The sequence below is a fragment of the Capra hircus genome, chromosome 8, assembly GCF_001704415.2.
Source record: "Capra hircus breed San Clemente chromosome 8, ASM170441v1, whole genome shotgun sequence".
Lineage (NCBI taxonomy): Eukaryota > Metazoa > Chordata > Mammalia > Artiodactyla > Bovidae > Capra > Capra hircus.
This window is the reverse complement of record NC_030815.1, coordinates 80,791,453-80,816,092: the sequence shown is the minus strand read 5'-3', so window position 1 is coordinate 80,816,092 and position 24,640 is coordinate 80,791,453. Positions and strand designations below refer to the sequence as shown.

General features: G+C 41.3%; 1 protein-coding gene across 1 annotated transcript in view; it reads left to right on the top strand.

The window, feature by feature from the left end:
- FBP2 (fructose-bisphosphatase 2) overlaps positions 1–24,640 on the top strand; it is a 51,460-nt gene that overhangs the window by 12,897 nt on the left and 13,923 nt on the right. The window contains exons 4-5 of the mRNA XM_005684137.3: positions 16,880–17,020; positions 23,026–23,163. Of these exons, the coding sequence (XP_005684194.2) occupies positions 16,880–17,020; positions 23,026–23,163 (279 nt within the window). The remainder of the gene's footprint in view (positions 1–16,879; positions 17,021–23,025; positions 23,164–24,640) is intronic.

Sequence of the window (24,640 nt, the reverse complement as noted above, 5' to 3'; positions counted from 1 at the left end):
AACGGATCTTCTTTAGACAGGAAACACAGAAAGGGTGTATAAACTCGAACCCAAAACAATAAAGTAAATGGCAATGGGATCATACTTATTAATAGTTACCTTAGATGTAAATGGGTTAAATGCCCCAACCAAAAGACAAAGACTGGCTGAATGGATACAAAAACAACACCCCTATATATGTTGTTTACAAGAGACCCAACTTGAAACAAGGGACACATACAGACTGAAAGTGAAGGGCTGGAAAAAGATATTCCACACAAATAGAGACCAAAAGAAAGCAGGAGTAGCAATACTCATATCAGATAAAACAGACTTTAAAACAAAGGCTGTGAAAAGAGACAAAGAAGGACACTACATAATGATCAAAGGATCAACCCAAGAAGAAGATATAACAATTATAAATATATATGCACCCAACATAGGAGCACCGCAATATGTAAGACAAATGCTAACAAGTATGAAAGGGGAAATTAACAATAATAGTGGGAGACTTTAATATCCCACTCACACCTATGGATAGATCAACTAAACAGGAAATTAACAAGGAAACACAAGCTTTAAATGATACAATAGAGCAGTTAGACCTAATTGATATCTATAGGACATTTCACCCCAAAACAATGAATTTCACCTTTTTCTCAAGTGCACACGGAACCTTCTCCAGGATAGATCACATCCTGGGCCATAAATCTAGGCTTGGTAAATTTCAAAAAAAAAAAAAAAAAAATGAAATCATTCCAAGCATCTTTTCTGACCACAATACAGTAAGATTAGATGTCAATTACAGGAGAAAAACTATTAAAAATTCCAACATATGGAGGGTGAACAACATGCTTCTGAATAACCAACGAATCACAGAAGAAATTTAAAACAATTAAAATATGCATAGAAATGAATGACAGTGAAAACACAACAACCCAAAACTTGTGGGACACTGTAAAAGCAGTGCTAAGGGGAAGGTTCATAGCAACACAGGCTTACCTCAAGAAACATGAAAAAAGTCAAATAAATAACCTAAATCTACACCTAAAGCAACTAGAAAAGGAAGAAATGAAGAACCCCAGGGTTAGTAGAAGAAAAGAAATCTTAAAAATTGGGGCAGAAATAAATGCAAAAGAAACAAAAGAGACCATTGCAAAAATCAACAAAGCCAAAAGCTGGTTCTTTGAGAAGACAAATAAAATTAACAAACCATTAGCCAGATTCATCAAGAAACAAAGGGAGAAAAATCAAATCAACAAAATTAGAAATGAAAACGGAGAGATCACAACAGACAACACAAAAATACAAAGGATCATAAGAGATTATTATCAGCAACTATATGCAAATAAAATGGGCAGGAAGAAATAGAAAAATTCTTAGAAAAGTACAACTTTCCAAAACTGAACCAGGAAGAAATAGAAAATCTTAACAGACCCATCACAAGTACAGAAATTGAAACTATAATCAGAAATCTTCCAACAAACAAAAGCCCAGGACCAGACAGCTTCACAGCTGAATTCTACCAAAAATTTATAGAAGACCTAACACCTATCCTACTCAAAGTCTTCCAGAAAATTGTGGAGGAAGCTAAACTTCCAAACTCATTCTATGAGGCCACCATCACCCTAATACCAAAACCTGACAAAGATGCCACAAAAAAAGAAAACTGATCAGGCCAATATCACTGATGAACATAGATGCAAAAATCCTTAACAAAATTCTAGCAAACAGAATCCAACATCATACTAAAAAGATCATACATCATGACCAAGTGGGCTTTATCCCAGGGATGCAAGGATTCTTCAATATCCACAAATCAGACAATGTAATACATCACATTAACAAATTGAAAAATAAAAGCCATATGATTATCTCAATAGATGCAGAGAAAGCCTTTGACAAAATTCAATATCCATTTATGATAAAAACTCTCCAGAAAGCAGGAATAGAAGGAACATACCTCAACCTAATAAAAGCTATATATGACAAACCCACAGCAAACATTATCCTCAATGGTGAAAAATTGAAAGCATTTTCCCTAAAGTCAGGAACAGGACAAGGGTGCCCACTCTCACCACTACTATTCAACATAGCTTTGGAAGTTTTGGCCACAGCAATCAGAGCAGAAAAAGAAATAAAAGGAATCCAAATTGGAAAAGAAGAAGTAAAACTCTCACTGTTTGCAGATGACGTGATCCTCTACATAGAAAACCCTAAAGACTCCACCAGAAAATTACTAGAGCTAATCAATGAATATAGTAAAGTTGCAGGATATAAAATCAACATGCAGAAATCCCTTGCATTCCTATACACTAACAATGAGAAAACAGAAAGAGAAATTAAGGAAACAATTCCATTCACCATTGCAATGAAAAGAATAAAATACATAGATATATATCTACCTAAAGAAACAAAAGACCTATATATAGAAAACTATAAAACATTGGTAAAAGAAATCAAAGAGGACACTAATAGTTGGAGAAATATACCGTGTTCATGGATCGGAAGAATCAATATAGTGAAAATGAGGGTACTACCAAAGCAATCTATAGATTCAATGCAATCCCTATCAAGCTACCAATGGTATTTTTCGCAGAGCTAGAACAAATAAGTTCACAATTTGTGTGGAAATACAAAAACCTCAAATAGCCAAAGCAATCTTGAAAAAGAAGAATGAAACTGGAGGAATCAACCTGCTTAACTTCAGACTATACTACAAAGCCACTGTCATCAAGACAGTATGGTACTGGCACGAAGACAGAAATATAGATCAATGGAACAAAATAGAAAGCCCAGAGATAAATCCACACACCTACGGACACCTTATCTTTGACAAAGGAGGCAAGAATATACAATGGAGAAAAGACAATCTCTTTAACAAGTGGTGCTGGGAAAACTGGTCAACCACTTATAAAAGAATAAAACTAGAACACTTTCTAACACCATACACAAAAATAAACTCAAAATGGATTAAAGATCTAAACTTAAGACCAGAAACTATAAAACTCCTAGAGGAAAATATAGGCAAAACACTCTCCGACATAAATCACAGCAGGACTCTCTATGACCTACCTCCTAGAATATTGGAAATAAAAGCAAAAATAAACAAATGCGACCTAATTAAAATTAAAATCTTCTGCAAAACAAAGGAAATTATAAGCAAGGTGAAAAGACAGCTTTCAGAATGGGAAAAAATAATAGCAAATGAAGCAATGGACAAGGAGTTAATCTCAAAAATATACAAGCAACTCTTGCGGCTCAATTCCAGAAATATAAACAACCCAATCAAATAATGGGCCAAAGAACTAAACAGACATTTCTCCAAAGAAGACATACAGATGGCTAACAAACACATGAAAAGATGCTCAGCATCACTCATTATCAGAGAAATGCGAATCAAAACCACAATGAGGTACCATTTCACACCAGTCAGAATATCTCGTATCCAAAAGTCTACAAGCAATAAATGCTGGAGAGGGTGTGGAGAAAAGAGAACCCTCTTTCACTGTTGTGGGGAATGCAAACTAGTACAGCCACTATGAAGAACAGTGTGGAGATTCCTTTAAAAACTGGAAATAGAACTGCCATATGACCCAGCAATCCCACTGCTGGGCATACACACCAAGGAAACCAGAATTGAAAGAGACATGTGTACCCCAATGTTCATCGCAGCACTGTTTATAATAGCCAGGACATGGAAGCAACCTAGATGTCCATCAGCAGATGAATGGATAAGAAAGCTGTGGTACATATACAGAATGAAGTATTACTCAGCCATTAAAAAGGATACATTTGGATCAGTTCTAATGAGGTGGATGAAACTGGAGCTTATTATACATAGTGAAGTAAGCCAGAAAGAAAAACACCAATACAGTATACTAATGCATATATATGGAATTTAGAAAGATGGTAACGCTAACCCCGTATGTGAGACAGGAAAAGAGATACAGATGTATAGAACAGTCTTTTGGACTCTGTGGGAGAGGGCGAGGGTGGGATGATACGGGAGAATGGCATTGAAACATGTAAATTGTAACATGTGAAACAAATCACCAGTCCAGGTTCAATGCATGATACAGGGTGCTCGGGGCTGGTGCACTGGATGACCCAGAGGGATGAGATGGGGATGGAGGTGGGAGGGGGGTTCAGGATGGGGAACACATGTACACCCATGGCGGATCCATGTCAATGTATGGCAAAACCAATACAATATTGTAAAGTAAAATAAATAAATGAATAAATAAAACTGAGATAAAAAATATGAAGTCACGTGGGCCTTAGGAAGTATCACCACAAACAAAGCTAGTTGAGGTGATGGAATTCCAGTTGAGCTATTTCACATCCTAAAAAATGATGCTGTGAAAGTGCTGCACTCAATATGCCAGCAAATTTGGAAAACTCAGCAGTGGCCACAGGACTGGAAAAGGTCAGTTTTCATTCCAATCCCAAAGAAAGCCAAGGCCAAAGAATGCTCAAACTACCACACAATTGCACTCATCTCACATGCTAGTAAAGTAATGCTCAAAATTCTCCAAGCCAGGCTTCAGCAATACATGAAGCATGTACTTCCAGCTGTTCCAGCTGGTTTTAGAAAAGGCAGAGGAACCAGAGATCAAATTGTCAAAATCTGCTGGATCATAGAAAAAGCAAGAGAGTTCCAGAAAAACATCCATTTCTGCTTTATTGACTATGCCAAAGCCTTTGATTGTGTGGGTCACAATAAACTAGAAAATTCTGAAAGAGATGGGAATACTAGACCACCTGACCTGCCTCTTGAGAAAGCTGTATGCAGGTTAGGAAGCACCAGTTAGAACTGGACATGGAACAACAGACTGCTTCCAAATAGGAAAAGTAGTACGTCAAGGCTGTATATTGTCACCCTGCTTATTTAACTTCTATGCAGAGTACATCATGAGAAACGCTGGGCTGGAGGAAGCACAAGCTGGAATCAAGATTGCCAGGAGAAATATCAATAATCTCAGATATGCAGATGACACAACCCTCATGGCAGAAAGTGAAGAAGAACTAAAGAGCCTCTTGATGACTGTGAAAGTGGAGAGTGAACAAGTTGGCTAAAACTCAACATTCAGAAAACTAAGATCATAGCATCCGGTCCCATCACTTCATGGGAAATAGATGGGGAAACAGTGCAAACACTGTCAGACTTTATTTTGGGGGGCTACAAAATCACTGCAGATGATGAATGTAGCCATGAAATTAAAAGATGCTTGCTCTTTGGAAGGAAAGTTTTGACCAACCTAGACAGCATATTAAAAAGCAAAGACATTACTTTGTCAACGAAAGTCCATCTAATCAAGGCTATGATTTTTCCATTACTCATGTATGGATGTGAGAGTTGGACTATAAAGAAAGCTGAGTGCTGAAGAATCGATACTTTAGAACTGTGCTTTTGGAGAAGACTCTTGAGAGTCTAAGGAGATTCCTCCTAGAGGAAATCAGTCCTGGATGTTCTTTGGAAGGGCTGATGTTCAACCTGAAACTCCCAATATTTTGGCCACCTGATGCGAAGAGCTGATTCATTGGAAAACACCCTGATGTTGGGAAAGATGGAAGGCAGGAGGAGAAGAGGACGACAGAGGATAAGGTGGTTAGATGGCATCACCGACTTAATGTACATGAGTCTGAGTAAACTCTGGGAGTTGGAGATGGACACGGAGGCCTGGCGTTCTATGTTTCATGGGGTTGCAGGGAGTCGGACACGACAAGGAACTGAACTGAACTGAACTGAACTGATCTCCTTTAGGATGGACTGGTTGAATCTCCTTGCAGTTCAAGGGACTCTCAAGAGTCTTCTACAACACCACAGTTCAAAAGCATCAATTCTGTGCTCAGCTTTCTTTATATTCCAACTCTCACATCCATACATGACTACTGGAAAAACCATAGCTTTGACTAGATGGACATTTATTGGCAAAGTAATGTCTCTGCTTTTTAATATGCTGTCTAGGTTGGTCATAGTTTTTCTTGCAACGAGCAAGCATCTTTTAATTTCATGGCTGCAGTCACCATCTGCAGTGATTTTGGAGCCCCAATCAATAAACTCTGCCACTGTTTCCACTGTTTCCCCATCTATTTCCCATGAAATGATGGGACTGGATGCCATGATCTTAGTTTTCTGAATGTTGAGCTTTAAGCCAACTTGTTCACTCTCCTCTTTCACTGTCATCAAGAGATTCTTTAGTTCTTCCTTACTTTCTGCCATAAGGGTGGTGTCATCTGCATATCTGAGGTTATTGATATTTCTCCTGGCAATCTTGATTTCAGCTTGTGCTTCATTCAGTCCAGCATTTCTCATGATGTACTCTGCATATAATTTAAATAAGCAGGGTGACAATATACAGCATTGATGCACTCCTTTTCTGATTTGGAACCCATCTGCCATTCAGGTATGACCTAAATCTGATCCCTTATGATTATACAGTGGAGGTGACCAACAGATTAAAGGTATTAGGTCTGGTAGACAGAGTGTCTGAAGAACTATGGATGGAGATCCGTAACACTGTATAGGAGGCTGTGACCAAAACCATCCCAAAGGAAAAAAATATGCAACAAGGCAAAGTGGTTGTCTGAGGCAGCTGTAACTGAGGAAAGGAGAGAAGCAAAAGGCAAGGGAGAAAGAGAAAGATATACCCAAATGAATTCAAAGTTCATAGAAAGCAAGAGAGATAAAAAGCCCTTCTTAAATGAACAATACAAAGAGAAGGAGGAAAATGATAGAATGGGAAAAACTAGAAATTTCTTAAAAAAGAAAAAAACTGGAGATATTAAGAAAACATTTCATGCAAGGATAGGCATGATAAAGCACAGAAAAGATAAGGAGCTAACAGAAGCAGAAGAGATTAAGAAGAGTTGGCCAGAGTACATAGAACTGTATAAAAAAGGCCTTAATGACTCAGATAACCACAGTAGTGTGCTCATCCACCTAGAGCCAGACATCCTGGAGCGTGAAGTCAAGTGGGCCTAAGGAAGCATTACTATGAACAAACCTAGTGGAGGTGATAGAATTCCAGCTGAGCTATTTAAAACCCTAAATGATGATGCTATTAAACTACTGCACTCAATATATCAGCAAATTTGGAAGACTCAGCAGTTGCCGCAGGACTGCTGGTCAGTTTTCATCCCAATTCCAAAGAAGGATAATGGCAAAAAATGTTCAAACTACTATACAATCACACTCATTTGACATGCTAGCAAGATAATGCTCAAAATCCTTCAAGCTAGGCTTCAACAGTATGTGAACCAAGAACTTCCACATGTACAAGTTGGATTTAGAAAAGGCAGAGTAATTAGAGGTGACATTGCCAACACTTTTTGGATCATGGAGAAAGCAATGGAGTACCAGAAAAATGTTACTTCTGCTTCATTGACTATGCTGAAGCTTTTGACTGTGTGAATCACAATAAACTGTGGGAAATTCTTTAAGAGATAGGAGTACCAGACCAACTTATCTGTCTCCTGAGAAACCTGTATGTGGGTTAAAAAAAGTAACAGTTAGAACTGGAAGTGGAACAACTGACTGTTTCCAAATTGGGAAAGGAGTATGACAAGGCTGTATATTGTCACCCTGCTTATTTAACTTATATGCAGAGTACATCATGCAAAATGCCAGGCTGGATGAATCACAAGCTGGAATCAAGATTGCCAGGAGAAACAGCAACAACCTCAGATATTCAGATGATATCATTCATTGAAGAAAGTGAAGAGAAAGTAAAGAGCCTCTTGATAAAGGTGAAAGAAGAGAGTGAAAAAGCTGGCTTGAAAATCAACATTCAAAAAACTAAGATCTTGGCATTCAATACCATTACTTCATGCAAGTAGAAGGGGGAAAAGTGGAAGCAGTGGCAGATTTTATTTTCTTGGGCTCCAAAATCACTGAGGACAGTGACTACAGCCATGAAATTAAAAGACACTTGCTCCTTGGAAGGAAAGCTATGACAAACCTACACAGTGTATTAAAAAGCACAGACATCACTTTGCCAGCAAAGGTCCATATAGTCAAGGCTATGATTTTTCCAGTAGTCATGTATGGATGTGAGAGTTGGCCCCTGAAGATGTTGAGTGCTGAATAATTGATGCTTTTGCATCGAGGTGCTGAAAGAGACTCTTGAGAGTTCCTTGGACTACAAGGAGATCAAATCAGTCAATTCTAAAGGAAATCAACCCTGAATATTCATTGGGAGGACTAATGTTGAAGCTGAAGCTCCAATACTTTGGCCACCTGATAGTAAGAGCAGACTCATTGGAAAAGACCCTGATGATTGAGAAAGATTGAAGGCAAAAGGAGAAGAGGGTGGCAAGGGATGAGATGGTTAGAAAGCATCACAGACTCAATGGACATGAATATAAGCAAACTCAGGGAGATAGAGGAGGATGGAGGGGCCTGGCATGCTGCAGGCCATGGAGTCTCAAAGAGTGGGATACTACTTAGTGACTGACCACCACTAACAACAAACCATAAGTTTATTTTTCATGTCTGTAACTCTATTTCTGCTTATATGTGGAATCTACAAAAAAAAAAAAAAAAAAAAAAAAGAGTGGGCTTCCCTGGTGGCTCAGATGGTAAAGAATCTGCCTGCAATTCAGGAGACCTGGGTTCAGTTGCTGGGTCAGGAATTTGCCTTGGAGAAGGAAATGGCTATCCACTCCAGTATTCTTGCCTGGGAAATCCCATGGACAGAGGAGCCTGGCAGGCTACCACCCACGGGGTCACAATGATTCAGACATGACTGAGTGACTAACACACACATAAAAAAAAAGAGTACAAATGAATTTATTTACGAAGTAGTGGCTTCTCTTGTTGTGCAGAGAGTGGGTGTCTAGACGAGCGGGCTCAGTAGTTGCAGCACTGAGCTGTGGAACACGGGCCCAGTGGTTGAGGCACATGGGCTTAGTTCTTCTGAGGCATGTGGGATCTTTTTGGAACAGGGATCGAACTGGTGTCCTCTGCATTGACAGACAGATTTGCATTTACACCACCAGGGAAGTCCTAAAATTTTATCTTTAATTGTTTTTTTTTTTTTGCCCCACCACACAACTTGTGTAATCTTAGTTTCCTGACCAGAGATTGAACCTGGGCTGTTACAGTGAAAGCCTGGAATCCTAACCACTGAGCCACCAGGGAACTCCCTAAATGTAAAACTTTAAAAAAATTATAGTAAAACATAAGATAAAAATCTCTAGGAATTAGGGCTTAAGTTCTTAGACCTAATTCCAAAATTATGATCCATAAAATTTTTAAAAATAATAGTTGGATTTCATTAAAATTAAAAACTTTTGCTCTGCAAAGAGCTCTGTTAAGGGGATGCGTACAAAAACTATAGAGAATATTTGTAAACCACATACCTGACAAAGGACTCATACCTAGAATATAAAAGAACTTTCAAAACTCAACTGTAAAAATGCCAAACATTTTTTGTGTTCTGATTCACTTAGAACATGGAATATGAAGAGACATGTCACAGAACAGGTAAGATAAGTTTTTTTGGCAAATAAGCACATGAAAAACATCCAACATCACAAGTCATTAGGAAAATGCAAATTAAGTGCTGTATCTTTATGTGGTGGTGTGTACATAATCTACTCATGTTAAAATGCCGTAGAGCTATACATGCACTTAATACCAATGTCAGGTCCTGGTTTTAGTATTGTACTATCATAAAATATAGAAAATGTAACTATTTGGGGAAATTGGGTGAAAGGTACACAAGATCTCTCTGTATTACCTGTGCAACTTCCTGTGGATATATAATTATTTTTAAGTAAAAACTTAAAAGAAGTTTTTAAAAATTTTATTTTATGTTTGGTTGAGCTGGGTCTTTATTGTTGCGTGAAGGCTTTGTCTAGTTGCTGCAAGAGGGAGCTACTCTCTAGTTGCAGTGTGCAGGCTTCTTGTTGTTGTGGCTTCTCATGTTGCAGTGCACGAGGTCTAGGGTAGCAGGCTTCAGTAGCTGTGGCTTGCCGGCTCTAAAATGTGGGCTCCGTAATTGTGATGTATGGTTTTATTTGCCTGGTGGCATGTGGAATCTTCCTGTGCAACCTGTGTCCCCAGGATTGGCAGGCAGACTCTTAACTACTGGATCACCAGGGAGTCCAAAAATGTTTTAGGAAAAACCTAAACTTTAAGTGACAGAGATTGATTAAATTTGGGGTGTCCATACAAGAGACTATTTAGAATACTGGTGAAAAAGTATATATGAGTGTGAATAAATTTGCATATGTATATGTGTGTATATGTGTATATGATGGAGAAGGCAATGGCATCCCACTCCAGTACTCTTGCCTGGAAAATCCCATGGGCGGAGGAGCCTGGTAGGCTGCAGTCCATGGGGTCACGAAGAGTCAGACATGACTGAAGCGACTTAGCAGCAGCATGTGTGTATGAACTGAATGCAACAACCACGGGCCAGATTGCACTAGGAGGTAGGAAAGCAGATGTAAACAAGACAGTCAAACTGCCAGCATGGAGCTAACAGTCTATTTAGGAAGCCAGACAACAATCATGCTAATGAGTTATGTTGGGAGTGTCAGAGGAAAAGCATTGAGTACCCAGAAGACTAAACGTTGAAGTCTGGGAAGGCTTCCATGGGGAAGCTAATGCTTTACCTGAAACTTGAAGGCTGACTATGAGTTCCTCAGGCAAAGGGTATGGAAGAAAGGAGAGAGCCATTCTGACTAGAAACAAATGCACAGGCAGAGTCCCGGAGTTCACATGCAGGATGCAGTGTCCAAGAAGAGAAAATAAGCTTGGTGTTGCTGTAGCACAGGGCCTGGGTTTAGAGGGGCAGAGGATGGTGTTTGACAAGGCTGGTCAGCCAGCAGGGGCCAGGTCTTGGAAGACCTGGTAAAAGGAGTTAGGAATATTGGACGCCAAGGCAGTGGGAAGTCAGTGAAATGTTTCTAGAAGAGAAGGGCCATAGGTGAGGGCAGGGTGAGGATGAAGTCAGGAGACCAGGCAGAAGGTGATGGTTTGTTCAGACCAAGTAGTGGTGGGGGTGGATAGAGAGGAAGGCATTGTCCTGCCGAGACAGCTAGCAGGACTGACTGGGCTGAATGATTGAAAGGCTATAGATGAGGGTGAGGAGGATGGTCAGGAGATGGTGGGGAGGGTGACACTCAAGTTGCTCCAGGAACCATTTGTCAAGATGGGCAGCAGTAGGAGAAGATCATGAATTTGGGGAGGAGTGGGTGAGAAGGGGCAGAGAAGTCCATCTCAGATATGTTAAGATTGAAGCATCTATGGAATACCTGAGCAGAAATGTCTGGTGGGCATGTGGCTCCAAGGCTGGGCTCTCAGGGGAGATGGAGCTGTAGGTCTGGGAGGCAGCATCTGTGTGGGGCTTAGAATTTTGGCTGCAGGTGAAATGGCCAATAAGTGTGTAGAATATAAAGAGAAAAAAGCTTTATTAGTTAGGATTCTGTTATAAATGTCAGGGATGAGTCAGGAAACCCCAGAGCTTCAGAGAGGGACTGGACCAGAGAAAGTCAGGCCAGGAGATATTTTTCCCTTGAAGTCTCTCATCTCACCTTCCCAGTTTTCTCTTGTTCTCTAGCCAGTGGCAGAGGAAAGATGGTCACCCAATAACTTCTATGTGGATATTCACCAGAATGCTGTAGCCCCAAACAGATTTCTGGAGCATAGAGTGGGCCAGTTGGAGTCACCACATTCCACAAGGTGGCAATGAAGAAAGTTCTTTAGATGTTCTGGCTGGATATTCTGAGTGCAGGGAAGAACCAGGAGGAGCACTGACATTTAAAAGGTCAAAAGAACAGGAGTTGGCAAGAGCAAATGAGAGGCATATGGAGAGTCTTAGAAAGAAATTCAGAAAAGAGGGAAGTGGGCAGAAGCTCAGGAGAGACACATCTCATGAATGAGATAGCAGTCACTGGATCCAATGCTGCCAAGAGGCAGAGTAAGAGGAAGACTGGAAAATGTATGCCCAATTTAGTGGCAGCCTGCAGTGAGGACAGGAGAAGGGAGATAACCAGTGTAGACAGATGTTTTCCATTCCAGACCCTAGGTGAAAACAGAGATGGGGCAATAGCTGGAGGGAAGCCTTGGGTCTAGAAAGTATTGTTTAAATTTTTCTAAGGCCAGTGAACTAAAGAGCCTCTTGATGAAAATGAAAGAGGAGAGTGAAAAAGTTGGCTTAAAACTCCACATTCCGAAAACTAAGATCATGGCATCCAGTCCCATCACTTTAGGGCAAATAGATGGGGAAACAATGGAAATAGTGAGAGATTTTATTTGGGGGGGCTCCAAAATCATTGCAGATGCTGACTACAGCCATGAAATTAAAAGATGCTTGTTCATTGCAAGAAAAACTATGAGCAACCTAGATAGCATATTAAAAAGCAGAGACATTACTTTGCCAATAAATGTCCATCTAGTCAAAGCTATGGTTTTTCCAGTAGTCATGTATGGATGTGAGAGTTGGAATATAAAGAAAGCTGAGCACAGAAGAATTGATGCCTTTGAACTGTGGTGTTGGAGAACACTCTTGAGAGTCCCTTGGACTGCAGGGAGATCCAACCACTCCATCCTAAAGGAGATCAGTTCTGAATATTCATTGGAAGGACTGACGCTGAAGCTGTACTCTAATACTTTGGCCACCTGATGTGAAGAGCTGACTCATTTGAAAAGACCCTGAAGCTGGGAAAGATTGAGGGCAGAAGGAGAAGGGGACGACAGAGGATGAGATGGTTGGATGGCACCACCGACCCAGGGACATGAGTTTAAGCAAGCTCTGGGAGTTGTTGATGGACAGGGAGGCCTGGTATGCTGCAGTCCATGGTGTCACAAAGAGTTGGACACGACTGAGAGACTGAACTGAACTGAAGGCCAGTGAGGTCTATTTGTAATTCAAAGTCAGAGAAGCCAAAGGGGGAGGGATGGTTCTTTTCAAGCCCCAGTGCAGAGTCTAGAGGACCAAGGACAAGGTGTGATGCCAAGCAGAGGCTGCAGGATCACAGCTCTGAGAAAGAATAGGCTCTAGTTTGGGAGAAATCAGAAAACAGAACTCTGGTTTCATACACAGAAAATGTAATCCTTCTGATGACTAAAATGTAGATATTTCATAAACTTCAATGGGGAAAACTAAAGATTTTAATAAAAAATCCAGTTCTGCCTTTGACTTCCACTTTGCTGAAAGTCCTTAAGAGATCATGCTGTACAGCAGTAGCTCCCACACTTTAGTGTCACAGGTTGATTCTGGCGGCCCAGGGTTTCTGTTTCTGTAGGCCTGAGGTGAAGTTCAAGAATTTGCATTTCCAAGATCCCAGGTGATAATGCTGCTGCTTGGCCACATTGAGAATCATTTCTCTAGATCCTGGTTCTCAGAATCTGTATGTGGCCTGGGAATCTGGAAATAAAGCGAATTTATAGAGTACATGTGCAAGTTGGATGAAAATGTATCTAGCTGCAAGAAAAAAAAAGGGTTAGAAAGAATGCAAGATTGTGAAAGTAAGGAAAAATATTAAAGGGAATATACTGTTTTAATTTTTAAATTAGTAGTTCTTGTAGTCCTGAGAAAATATGAAAATAATAAAAATATTAAAAGGAATGTGGCATCTTTAAAAAGAAGGATAAAATTTGGTGTAAAAATAAACGCCTTAAGGGAATCCCTGATCACCCAGTGGTTAGGACTCTGTGCTTTCACTGCTAAGTGTGGGGGTTCAATCCCTGAGAGGGGAACTAAGATCTCAGAAGCTGCACAGCATGGCCAAAAAAAGAAAAGTCATTGTGATTTTACTAGCAGACAGCAAACTTGGTCCCATATTCCAAGTGCTGTTGAAAAGAACGCTGGCTTCCCAACAAGAGACTTAGGTCAAGCCCCAGCTTTATCACTGTCTGGTTTCAAGATGCTGTGTATCTTTCTGACCTCCGTCTCTTCTCTTTCAGAAGAAGAGAAAAATTCTCCCTGAAAAACAAAAATTCTCTTTCAAAAAAATTTTATAGAACCTCTTCATTGTTTCATAAAACAATGAGAAAGTGCTGTGCCGTAGGGAAGCAAAATTTTCCACCCCAAAAAGTGTCTCCATGGCATGAAAATTCATTTAGGCTGATTATTCTTAAGGCCTGAAAGACTCAGGAAGAGCCTTTAATCTACACCCCAGTTGCCTAAAACAATGTGGATAGTAAGATCTTGTTTCTGGAAGGGAGCTATTACCATCAATATTATAGTATGAAACTAGGCTTGTAGACTGGGAGGAACTTAGCAGAATCTGTTTGTTAGAATTGCACTCTGTATCCGATTGTCTCCACAGGGTCCAGGGAACATTTGTTTACCAAACATTTGCTATTCCATCTCCGTGTGCCTTCCTCACCTCTGAAGTCCCAAGCCACTACCTCCAACATCCTCTTTGGTCTTTAACTGATGATAAGGGCTTTAGACATTTTGGCGAGTTACAGTTTTCCTGGGTCTCTCCCATGTCTACATATTACTAAACCTTTTTTTTTTTCCCTGTTAATTTTTCTCATATCAATATAATTCTTAGAAAAGCCTGAAGAACTTAAAAGTGCAGAGGAAAATTTCTTTCTCCCTGACCGTACTTTGAAAGATATAAAATCTCATATAATTACCACCTATTTTTTTACCTTGAATTTTTTTTTAAGAAGCTTCCTGATGGTTCAGTAGTTAGGGCTCCATGATTTCACTCCTGGGGGCCCAGGTTAAAATCCCTGGTTGGGGAACTAAGATTCTACAAGCCACATGGCATGGCCCCCACCCACCCCCCCACCAAATTTTTTTTTCAGGAGTTAATTATCATAATGGACATGTTTCCAATGTGTGTGTAATATTCAAGCTCACTATCATTCTCTTTCCTATGAACATAATCACCAAGTCTGTCTTTCTAACTTTAAATGTGTTATCTTTCACCTCCATCAGTTTCCAGTTCTCTGGAATTTTCTGCTCCTGAAGAAATCTCTATGTAGTATTTCTGGACCTGTCTTTTTGTTGCAGGAAGGGAGATCCCTTCGGGGCTCAAGAGTGGGTTCTTGTCTAACACTCGGAAGTGAATTGTCCAAGGAGACACACATGCTGACAGAGCAAGAGACTTTACTGGGAAGGGATGTCCCGGCTATGAGCAAGAGGGAGAAGGAACCCAGGGCTGCTCTGCCACGTAGCTCCCAGCCTCAGTCTTGGGTTTTATGGGGATGGGATTAATTTCCTGGTCATCTCTGGCCAATCATTATGACTTTGGCCTACTGGTGCACACATTGCTCAGCCAAGATGGATTCCAGCAAGGAAGATTTTGAGAGGTTGATAGGACATGTGGTATCTCCTTTTGACCTTTTCCCAACTCTTCCAGTTGGTGGTGGCTTGTTAGTTCTGTGTTCCTTTAGGACTTCCTGGCTTAAATAACTCATGCAAGTGGTTACTATTGTGCCTGACCAATGTGGGTGGTTTCAGTCAGTGTTTCCCCTAACATTTTAGCCAAAACTCACTGGTGTCTAGAGAGAACACAGCCTCTAGCTGAATATCTGTGGTAGTTACTCTAGTAAACAGATGGGAGAAAATCGAATGACAAAAAGAGTAAGGCCAACAATTTTTGATTTGATCCTTGCATAGAAAGCACCACAGTCTTTGGGTATGGTGATCTGTGGGAAGCAAGTTTGGAGCTTCAGCTTGTCACATATGTCATACTTATTTGCTCAGTGTGTGAAGCTGAAGCTAGTTGGATCTGTTGCTCTGAAAACAGTTCATTCAGATCTGCCCATTCACTTTTCCTTCAAAGCTTCTCTCACATTTGCCATCCATAATGAAGTTAAGGTGTAGAACCAGAGCCCGAGTATTCCTGCAAACATTCCCCTCTCCCCCACTGCTTCCAAAGTGTGTGCAGTGTAGTCAGAATCTTAGACGACGGTGGAAAAAGAACTGAGCAACCCCAGTGGCCATGTTCCTGCCTCTCCTTCCCCCATCCAATCAGCTCCTTACAGTGGGGGCAGGAAGTTCACTCTCCTTTTTTCCAAATTCATAAGATTTGATTCCTTGTTTTTTTGAGCATAAGAAGATAGGAAAGGACAAGCCCTTCAAGAGATCCTTGGAAAAGCAGGTTGTGAAATCCAGTCTCATCTGCGGCTCTCCCCTTCCATCAAGAACCTTCATTGCTTCTGCCTTGGATGCCTGCCTCATCCTGTCTCACTGAATTCCCACTTCCATGCACAGTCAGCACTGTTAGCTAACAAGAGAGGCTTCATCACGAAAATGTCCAGATTGGTAGACTTGGGCCCTGGGGGCGGGAACAGGCAGGGGCAGGGCCTTGAGGAGGCAACTGCCTGGGTTGATTCCAGTTCCGCTTGATGTTGGGTGAATTATCCAATCACTCAGGCTCTGAGTTTTTCATCTGGATGATGGAGACCATAAAGATACCTATCTCAGAGTGCTGTTGTGTATGTAGAATGAGATATTGCACAAAATCAGAGCTCAATGACCTTAGTCATTTTAATCATTGTGGAGCATGGCTTATGATTTTTAAGAGAGGCTGTGATTTTAACACCTTGGCATGCTGTTCTTGGCAGGATGGAGACAACTATGTTCAGGAAATGGAGAAGTCCAAGAATGGCCTTTGCAATGGCTCAGCTAGACCTAGTCATTAACATGGCAACTTGTTTCCTCCAGCTACCTTTACGCAGCTTGAAAATCTGATGACCGCACTTTCTTCCATGATTCAAGTAGATCTGAAGTGCCGTTCAGTTCAGTTCAGGTGCTCAGTTGTGTCTGACTCTTTGCAGTCCCATGGACTGCAGCACACCAAGCGCCCGTGTCCATCACCAATGCCCAGAGCTTGCTCAAACTCATGTCCATCGAGTTGGTGAGGCTGCCTCTGGCAAAGGGCTCTATCCAGAGACAGTAATGTGTCTCTTTTTCTTTTGCAGACCTCAGAGGATGAGCCTTCTGAAAAGGACGCCCTGCAGCCAGGTCGCAACATTGTGGCTGCTGGCTATGCACTCTATGGAAGTGCAACCCTGGTGGCTCTTTCCACAGGGCAAGGAGTGGACCTCTTCATGCTTGACCCAGTAGGTACCTAGTGATGAGGTATGAGTCTTTGTGCTTTAATTCTGTCCCCTGGGATAATTTACTGGTTATTCCTAATACTTGCTTTGGGGGTCAGGGAGTCTAGTTTGGGGGACCAACAGCATCATCTAAAAACATTAAGATCTCTGTTCATGGGAGGGTATTTGAGGGGTTCTACATGGTCAAATGTATCACTCAGGCCCTGTTTGTAAGGAATTTATTATCAAAAAAATATATTCAGCTTCTGCGGTTTGTGGAAATACAATGACTTAAGAATCCCAATGCTGCCAATTTACAGACAGAAACATAGATTCTTTTTGTTTGTTTGTTTTTTGGCCACTTTGTGCAACATGCAGGGTCTTAGTTCCCTGACCAGGGATCCAGCTGGTGACCCTGCATCGGAAGTGTAGAATCTTAACCTCTGAACCACCAAGGAAGTCCCAAACATGGATTCTTTGCAGTAGCACCATCCAATAGAATTTTCTGTGATAATGGTTATGTTCTGTAATCTATGCTGTCTGGTATGGTGGCCACTAGCCTTTTGTGACCATTGAACATTTGCAGTGAGTTAGTGTGACTGAGAAACTGGGTTTTTGCATTTTATTTCATTTTAATTAATTTAAATAACTACATATGACTATTGGACTACTGGTACCCTATTGGACACCAGTTTGGACAATGTCCCCTAATATACATGTTTTTCCCAAAAGGATGAGTCACTGGTAGAAAGCTGTTTTATCAGATAATGTGTTATTCTCCACACTTTCCACAATGATAAAATAGCAGTAGCAGAAGAAGAAGAAGCACCACCTCTGGGTAGATGAAAAATGTAACACAGTGCTGATTGGAAGAAGTAATTGGATAAAGACACAGAGTTCAAAAACAAGGATTGAGCCTTCATGGCAAATGTACATTAAAAATGTTCAGGAGATCAACTGTTCTTAAAATTTTTCATGTCAATGGAAAATATTAAAAACAATAAACAATAAATTTACTACACATACTTTTACTTGCTAACTATGAAACTCTTTCGTAATGCTATGATCAAGCTAATCCATCATTTCATAAAAGCAAGGTATCTATTCTGAGAATTAATGATTTTGGGGGGCCTCTAGAATGAATGATTCAGTACAGTTCAGTTCAGTTGCTCAGTCGCATCTGACTCTTTGCTACCCCATGGACTGCAGCACGTCAGGCTTCCCTGTCCATCAACAACTCCTGGAACTTTCTCAAACTCATGTCCATCAAGTTGGTGATGCCATCCAACCATCTCATCCTCTGTCGTCCCCTTCTCTTGTCTTCAATCTTTCCCAGCATCAGGGTGTTTTCCAATCAGTCAGTTCTTCACATCAGGTGGCCAGAGTATTGGAGTACAGCTTCAGCATCAGTCCTTCCAATGAATATTCAGGACTGATCTCCTTTAGGATGGACTGGTTGAATCTCCTTGCAGTCCAAGGGACTCGCAAGAGTCTTCTCCAACACCACAGTTCAAAAGCATCAATTCTTCTGTGCTCAGCTTGCTTTATATTCCAACTCTCACATGCATACATGACTACTGGAAAAACCATAGCTTTAGATGGACCTTTGTTGGCAAAGTAATGTCTCTGCTTTTAATATGCTGTCTAGGTTGGTCATAGCTTTTCTTCCAGTGAGTAAGCATATTTTAATTTCATGGCTGCAGTCACCATCTGCAGTGATTTGGGAGCCCCCCAAAATAAAATCTCCCACTGTTTCCATTGTTTCCCCATCTATTTGCCATAAAGTGATGGGACTGGATGCTATGATCTTAGTTTTATGAATGTTGAATTTTAAGCCAAATTTTTCACTCTCTTCTTTTGCTTTTATCAAGAGGCTCTTTAGTTTGCCCTGCTTATTTAACTTTTATGCAGAATACAGCATGAGAAATGCTTGGCTTGATGAAGCACAAGTTGGAATCAAGATTGCCAGGAGAAATATCAATAACCTCAGATATGAAGATGACATCACCCTTATAGCAGAAAGCGAAGAAGAACTAAAGAGCCTCTTGATGAAAGTGAAAGAGAAGAGTGAAAAAGTTGGCTTAAAACTCAACATTCAGAAAACGAAGATCATGGCATCTGGTCCCATCACTTCATGGCAAACAGATGGGGAAACAGTGGAAGCAGTGGCTGACTTTATTTTGGGAGGCTCCAAAATCATTGCAGATGCTAACTGCAGCCATGAAATGAAAAGATGCTTACTCCTTGGAAGAAAAGTTATGATCAACCTAGACAGTGTATTAAAAAGCAGAGACAGTACTTTGCCAACAAAAGTCCGTCTAGCCAAGGCTATGGTTTTTCCAGTAGTCACGTATGGATGTGAGAGTTGGACTATAAAGAAAGCTGAGTGCTGAAGAACTGATGCTTTTGAACTGTGGTGTTGGAGAAGACTCTTGAGAGTCCCTTGGACTGCAAGGAGATCCAACCATTCCATCCTAAAGGAGATCAGTCCTGAGTGTTCATTGGAAGGACTGATGTTGAAGCTGAAACTCCAGTACTCTGGCCACCTGATGCAAAGAGCTGACTCATTTGAAAAGACCCTGATGCTGGGAAAGATTGAAAGCAAGAGGAGAAGGGGATGACAGAGGGTGAGATGGTTGGATGGCATCGCCGACTCAATGGACATGAGTTTGAGTGGACTCCGGGAGTTGTCTATAGACAGGGAGGCCTGGTGTGCTGCAGTCCATGGGATGGCAAAGAGTCAGACACGACTGAGCAACTGAACTGATTGAGCATCCAGGGAGCCCTCAGATACCATTCTAGGCAGTGGAGGGAGATAATGCACTGGTCAAACAGAAATTATCTGTCAGGAGTTTACATGCTGATGCATGCGAATGCACACAGCTCTGGCCATGGTGCCTGTGGGTGTATCATTTAGTTTGCTAATGTGCACTGAGGCTCAAAGTCTAGTGAAAGTTGACTCTGTCTGCCATCTTGGACCTGTTTGATTCTAGTCAGTTTATTTTGTGTCCTTGTATTATGTCATTCTTTTAAAGACTGTACCCTGTCCACTTCCCTCCTGTATCAATTGTCACATGCTCTCTGCTGAGCTTTCTTCATTAGCCTGAAAACCCACAAAGGACACTTGAACAAGGACCCTATGTATGAGGCTTAGGACCTGTCTGAGAGGTTGAAGCAGCATATGGCACTTGTTACAGGTAGAAAACCATGGAGGGTGGCCTGCACATTACTCAGGCAGGGCCTCACAGGACAAAGTTCCTTGGTGGAGCAACCAGAGCCTCCCTGATCTGCGAGTGTGCAGGGCTGGTAATTTGATTTTGTCAGAGCACAGATTTTGTTCAGGTACAGAGGGACTACCTCACTTAACCAAACACTCAACTGTGGTCTAAGCCACAATGAGAGGTATTTGTTTACATATGACAGATATAATTTCGAAATGGCAGGGATATGGTGCCTGATCATCAGGTGCCCTCGTGTCCAAGTTGTGGAAGGCCATTTGTATACACAGTGGGTGCTAGTGATCCCAGTCAGAACAAAGGTATGTATTTTCCAGGTTGGAGTAAGGCTCCACAACCATCTTTACCCCACAATAGAGAACACCTTGCCAGGGGCCTGAGTGTCCACTTTCCCAGCCCTGGGGTGGATAAACAAGTGAAGACATTATTTAGACCACAGTTGTGTATCTGTCTTGATCTTCATGGTGCTGGAGAATACCCTTGAGAGTCCCTTGGACAGCAAGGATATCAAACAGTCAATCCTGAAGAAAATCAACCCTGAAAATTCATTAGAAGGACTGATGATGAAGCTGAAGCTCCAATACTTTGGCCACCTAATGCAAAGAGCCAACTCATTAGAAAAGACCCTGATGCTGAGAAAGACTGATGGCAGGAGGAGAAGGGGATGATAAAGGATGAGATGGTTGGATGGCATCACTGACTCAATGGACATGAGTTTAAGCAGGCTCCAGGAGATGGTGATGGACAGGGAAACCTGGCATGCTGCAGTCCATGGGGTTGCAAAGCATCAGACACGACTGAGTGACTGAACTAAAAGAGTCAAGGATCTTGGATAACTAAGTAAAGGGTGTTATTGCATTAACGGAAAGGCTGAGGCCCCAGGTTAGAGATGGGCAGGTCTAGGAGGGAGGATTCACAGGACCAGTCCCACAGCACAGCCCCTGGTCTGGATACCACCCATGATGCTGTGTCTCTCACTCAGGTTTCAAATGCCAGGAAGGAGTAATTATTTTGCCAAGCTAAGTCAAGTATTTGACCTTGGGCTAGGGGAGGTCCAGCTTAGAGTCTTTCTAGACTGGCATCCAATAGGAAGAGTTAATTATTCAAAGGAAGTTCAGGTGCTTTTAAAAAGTGGAGCTCCACACTGGGCTACTCTAAAGCAACAAATGTCTAGAGCAACAAATGTCTAGAGCAGGTTATTAAAGTTCATGATCCAGAGACCATCAAGAACTTCCTTAAGAAGCTGGGTTTACTAAGCTTGGGAGAAGGCATTCTAGAAGAACCCTGAGGCCTCGTGCTGAGAGGGGGTTCAGTTCAGTTCAGTTGCTCAGTCTTGTCCAACTCTGTGATCCCATGGACTGTAGCATGCCAAGCCCCATGTCCATCACCAACTCCCACAGCTTGCTCAAATTCATGTCCATCAAGTTGGTGATGCCATTCAACTGTCTCATTCAGATGAGAGAGGAAGTTGGCATGGTCTTATTATATATAGAACATGGGCTTTTGCTTGATGATTCTAAAGAAGGTTTGAGAAAGAGAGGGTCAATTCTGAATTGGGTATTGTCTAGATGTGGGTACAATTGATGATTTTGTATCTCAGTTTTTATCTGGGAGGCAGGAAAGCTAAAGTGAGGGTGATGATTCATTGGTAAAAAAGCAGTCAGTACTCACATTTCACAGAAAAGAAGCATGTTTGGTTATTTTTACAGTTTAATATCCTTGTCATTGTTTTATTTCAGACATGGTCAGCATACCCTTTTCTCTTTGTTGGAGTGTTGTCAATGTTCATTAGGAATCATCTAGCTGTGAGCTGTCATCTTGGGGGATTTTTCCTTTCTCAGCCTTCAAAGTTTAATCAGAACTGATTAGATTTCCAGGTCTTGATTTCCTTCCTAATGACTTAGTGAGATGTTGAGCCTTTCAAAGTGAATTTGCAGCTAGCTAATTGCAGCCCTAGAGATGAGACCACCAGCACTCAGGTAAAGAGATACCTGAGGGGTGCCCTGCAGAAAGGGACCAGGTGGCTATAGGGAGACTGGGCACTTTTATAAGTAATTCTGAGGATTAAAATAAATTTTATCAATGATTCTTCATGCCAAGTGAATACAGTTTCTGATTGAAGGGATTTCCTCTTTACCCTGTATAAGAATACTTGGGGTACAAGGAACTTTGCTCTTTTTCACTCTGTTTTTTTCCGCTGTGATGCGCAGCTTTCAGGATCCCCACCAGGGATCGAACCAACACCCCCTGAATTGTAAGCATGGAGTCTTAACCACTGGACCACCAGGGAAGCCTCTAGTGATGCAAGGAAATTTGAATGGCTTCCAAGACTGAGTCATTAAGATAAAATAACTGGACCACAAATTAGTGGTCTAATTACATCCCCACTTTCATTACAAATCCCATCTGTGTAACTTCTTCCTCTCATTGTTGATGGCCCAAATCTTCCTGAAAACATTAGGGATTAACTGGGGATGAGAACTTGAGGGGATAAATACAGCTAGGTTCTTTACAAATGAGAGTTACAAGGGAAACTTTCCTTCTTATTCCTTTGAATTATTTTATATTTTGTTATATTACAGCTTGTTCTACCTGTGCAGGCTCCGCATTGTCCCTGTTATTTGTAAGTCTCATAAAAACATCACTGGACAGGCTACAGGAGGACCTTGCTACCCCCTAGGTCCTTTCAGCAGGCCCGCCTCAGTTATTGCTCTCTGGTTATTGGAGTGTGTGCTGTTGACTTCTGTTTCCTGATATCTTTCTTCTTCCTGGTATTTCCCTTCATCTTTCTAGGCTCTTGGTGAATTTGTCTTGGTGGAAAAAGATGTCAAGATTAAAAAGAAAGGAAAGATTTACAGCCTCAACGAGGGCTATGCCAAGTATTTTGATGCTGCCACCACAGAATATGTGCAGAAAAAGAAGTTTCCTGAGGTGAGTGAAGAAAGCCTGAAACAGAAGCAGGGAGAATACTGTCTCAGCGGGTTCCTGTTTGGGAAATGGCTGTGGGGGGCTGGCTGAAAGAGGTTGTTGCCCCTGTTTGTGGCTTTGACCAATGTGAGCATGGCAGACTCTGACTTTCTTCATTAGTAATCAATATCTTTCTTTCATAGCTAAGATTTACCTACTAAAGGTATTACTCTCTAGGTTAGTTTATCCAGGAGAAATTATCTATGAAGAAGGCAGAGACCAATTTTTCAAAATCCAGAGTTTCAGGCCAGAGCATCTCATTTTTTGCCGAGCTACCATGTGTGTAGATTCTGGTCACTCGGTTATATTTAAGTGAAGGTCCCTTTCACATGGTTTAAAATCAGGACCTGGTGTTTACTCCAAGTTTTAGAAAGGTCTTCAGCTCTAAGGGTGAACACTGAGTCCTGGACTTCATGTGGCTATTAAGACAGCCCAAACAAGCCAATAAGTATGTCTGCCATACAAAAAGCTCTATTAAGACAAGTGTGGGAGGGAGTCACAGTGTTTCCAGGTCAAGAGCGTGAAGTCTGACCCACACTGGAAGTGACTGGAAGGACAGTGGTGTGAGGTGCCAGCCTGGCTGTCCCTGGAAGCCCTTCACAAACTCTAGCCAGAAAAGTGCTCAGGATTCCATGGAGTCCAGAGCACTCGGTTAGCAGGGTGCTGGACCTACCTCTGCTCCTCAGACTGAAGCTTTAGAGAGTTTTCTTCTTTCTGTCTTGTTTGTTCTTGAAGCAAAAATCTTAGAAGCGCAGTTTCTGGTATCTCTCCTTTGTCATCACACACAAACCCATCAGGTATCTTAAGGGCAGAAGTAATAGGATATGGATTGTGAGGTTGATAAAGTCAAAATTATTTATTTACAAGTTCCCAGTCTTGGCGATAATTTCACAGTGGTTCCTATTCTAAGGTAAAAGGTACCTCTTCCAAAACCCATAAAGGAAGATACTTATTTTACCACTGGAAAACCAGACTCTTAGGCACACACACACACAAAAAGCCATAAATCCCTTTGAAGGAGAAGTTTCAAACTGAGAAACAAAGGAGTCATCCCATGTATAACCAACAACAGGTGAAGAGTCTGACTGCATGAGGACCCAAATACAAGGATGAACACCCAAACAGAAAACCAGACAAAGGGCACAATCATGCAAGGCATGGGAGATGCTAATAAAAAAGAAATGCAAATTAAAATACAACATCATTTCCACATTTGAGATTTGCACAGATTCAACAGATGAATAGTGCTCAGTGGTGTGGGAAAATAAGTACTCTTATAAAATGTTAAAGGAAACTTAAATGTCCCCCCTCACCCCCCAACTTTTCTGGGTGGGGCAATCTGACAGTATGATTTCCAATATTAAATATTCATATCTTTTGACTCAGTTAATCCTAAATTTCCCCCAGAAACTGATCCTAAAAAACCAATTAATCAAATAGA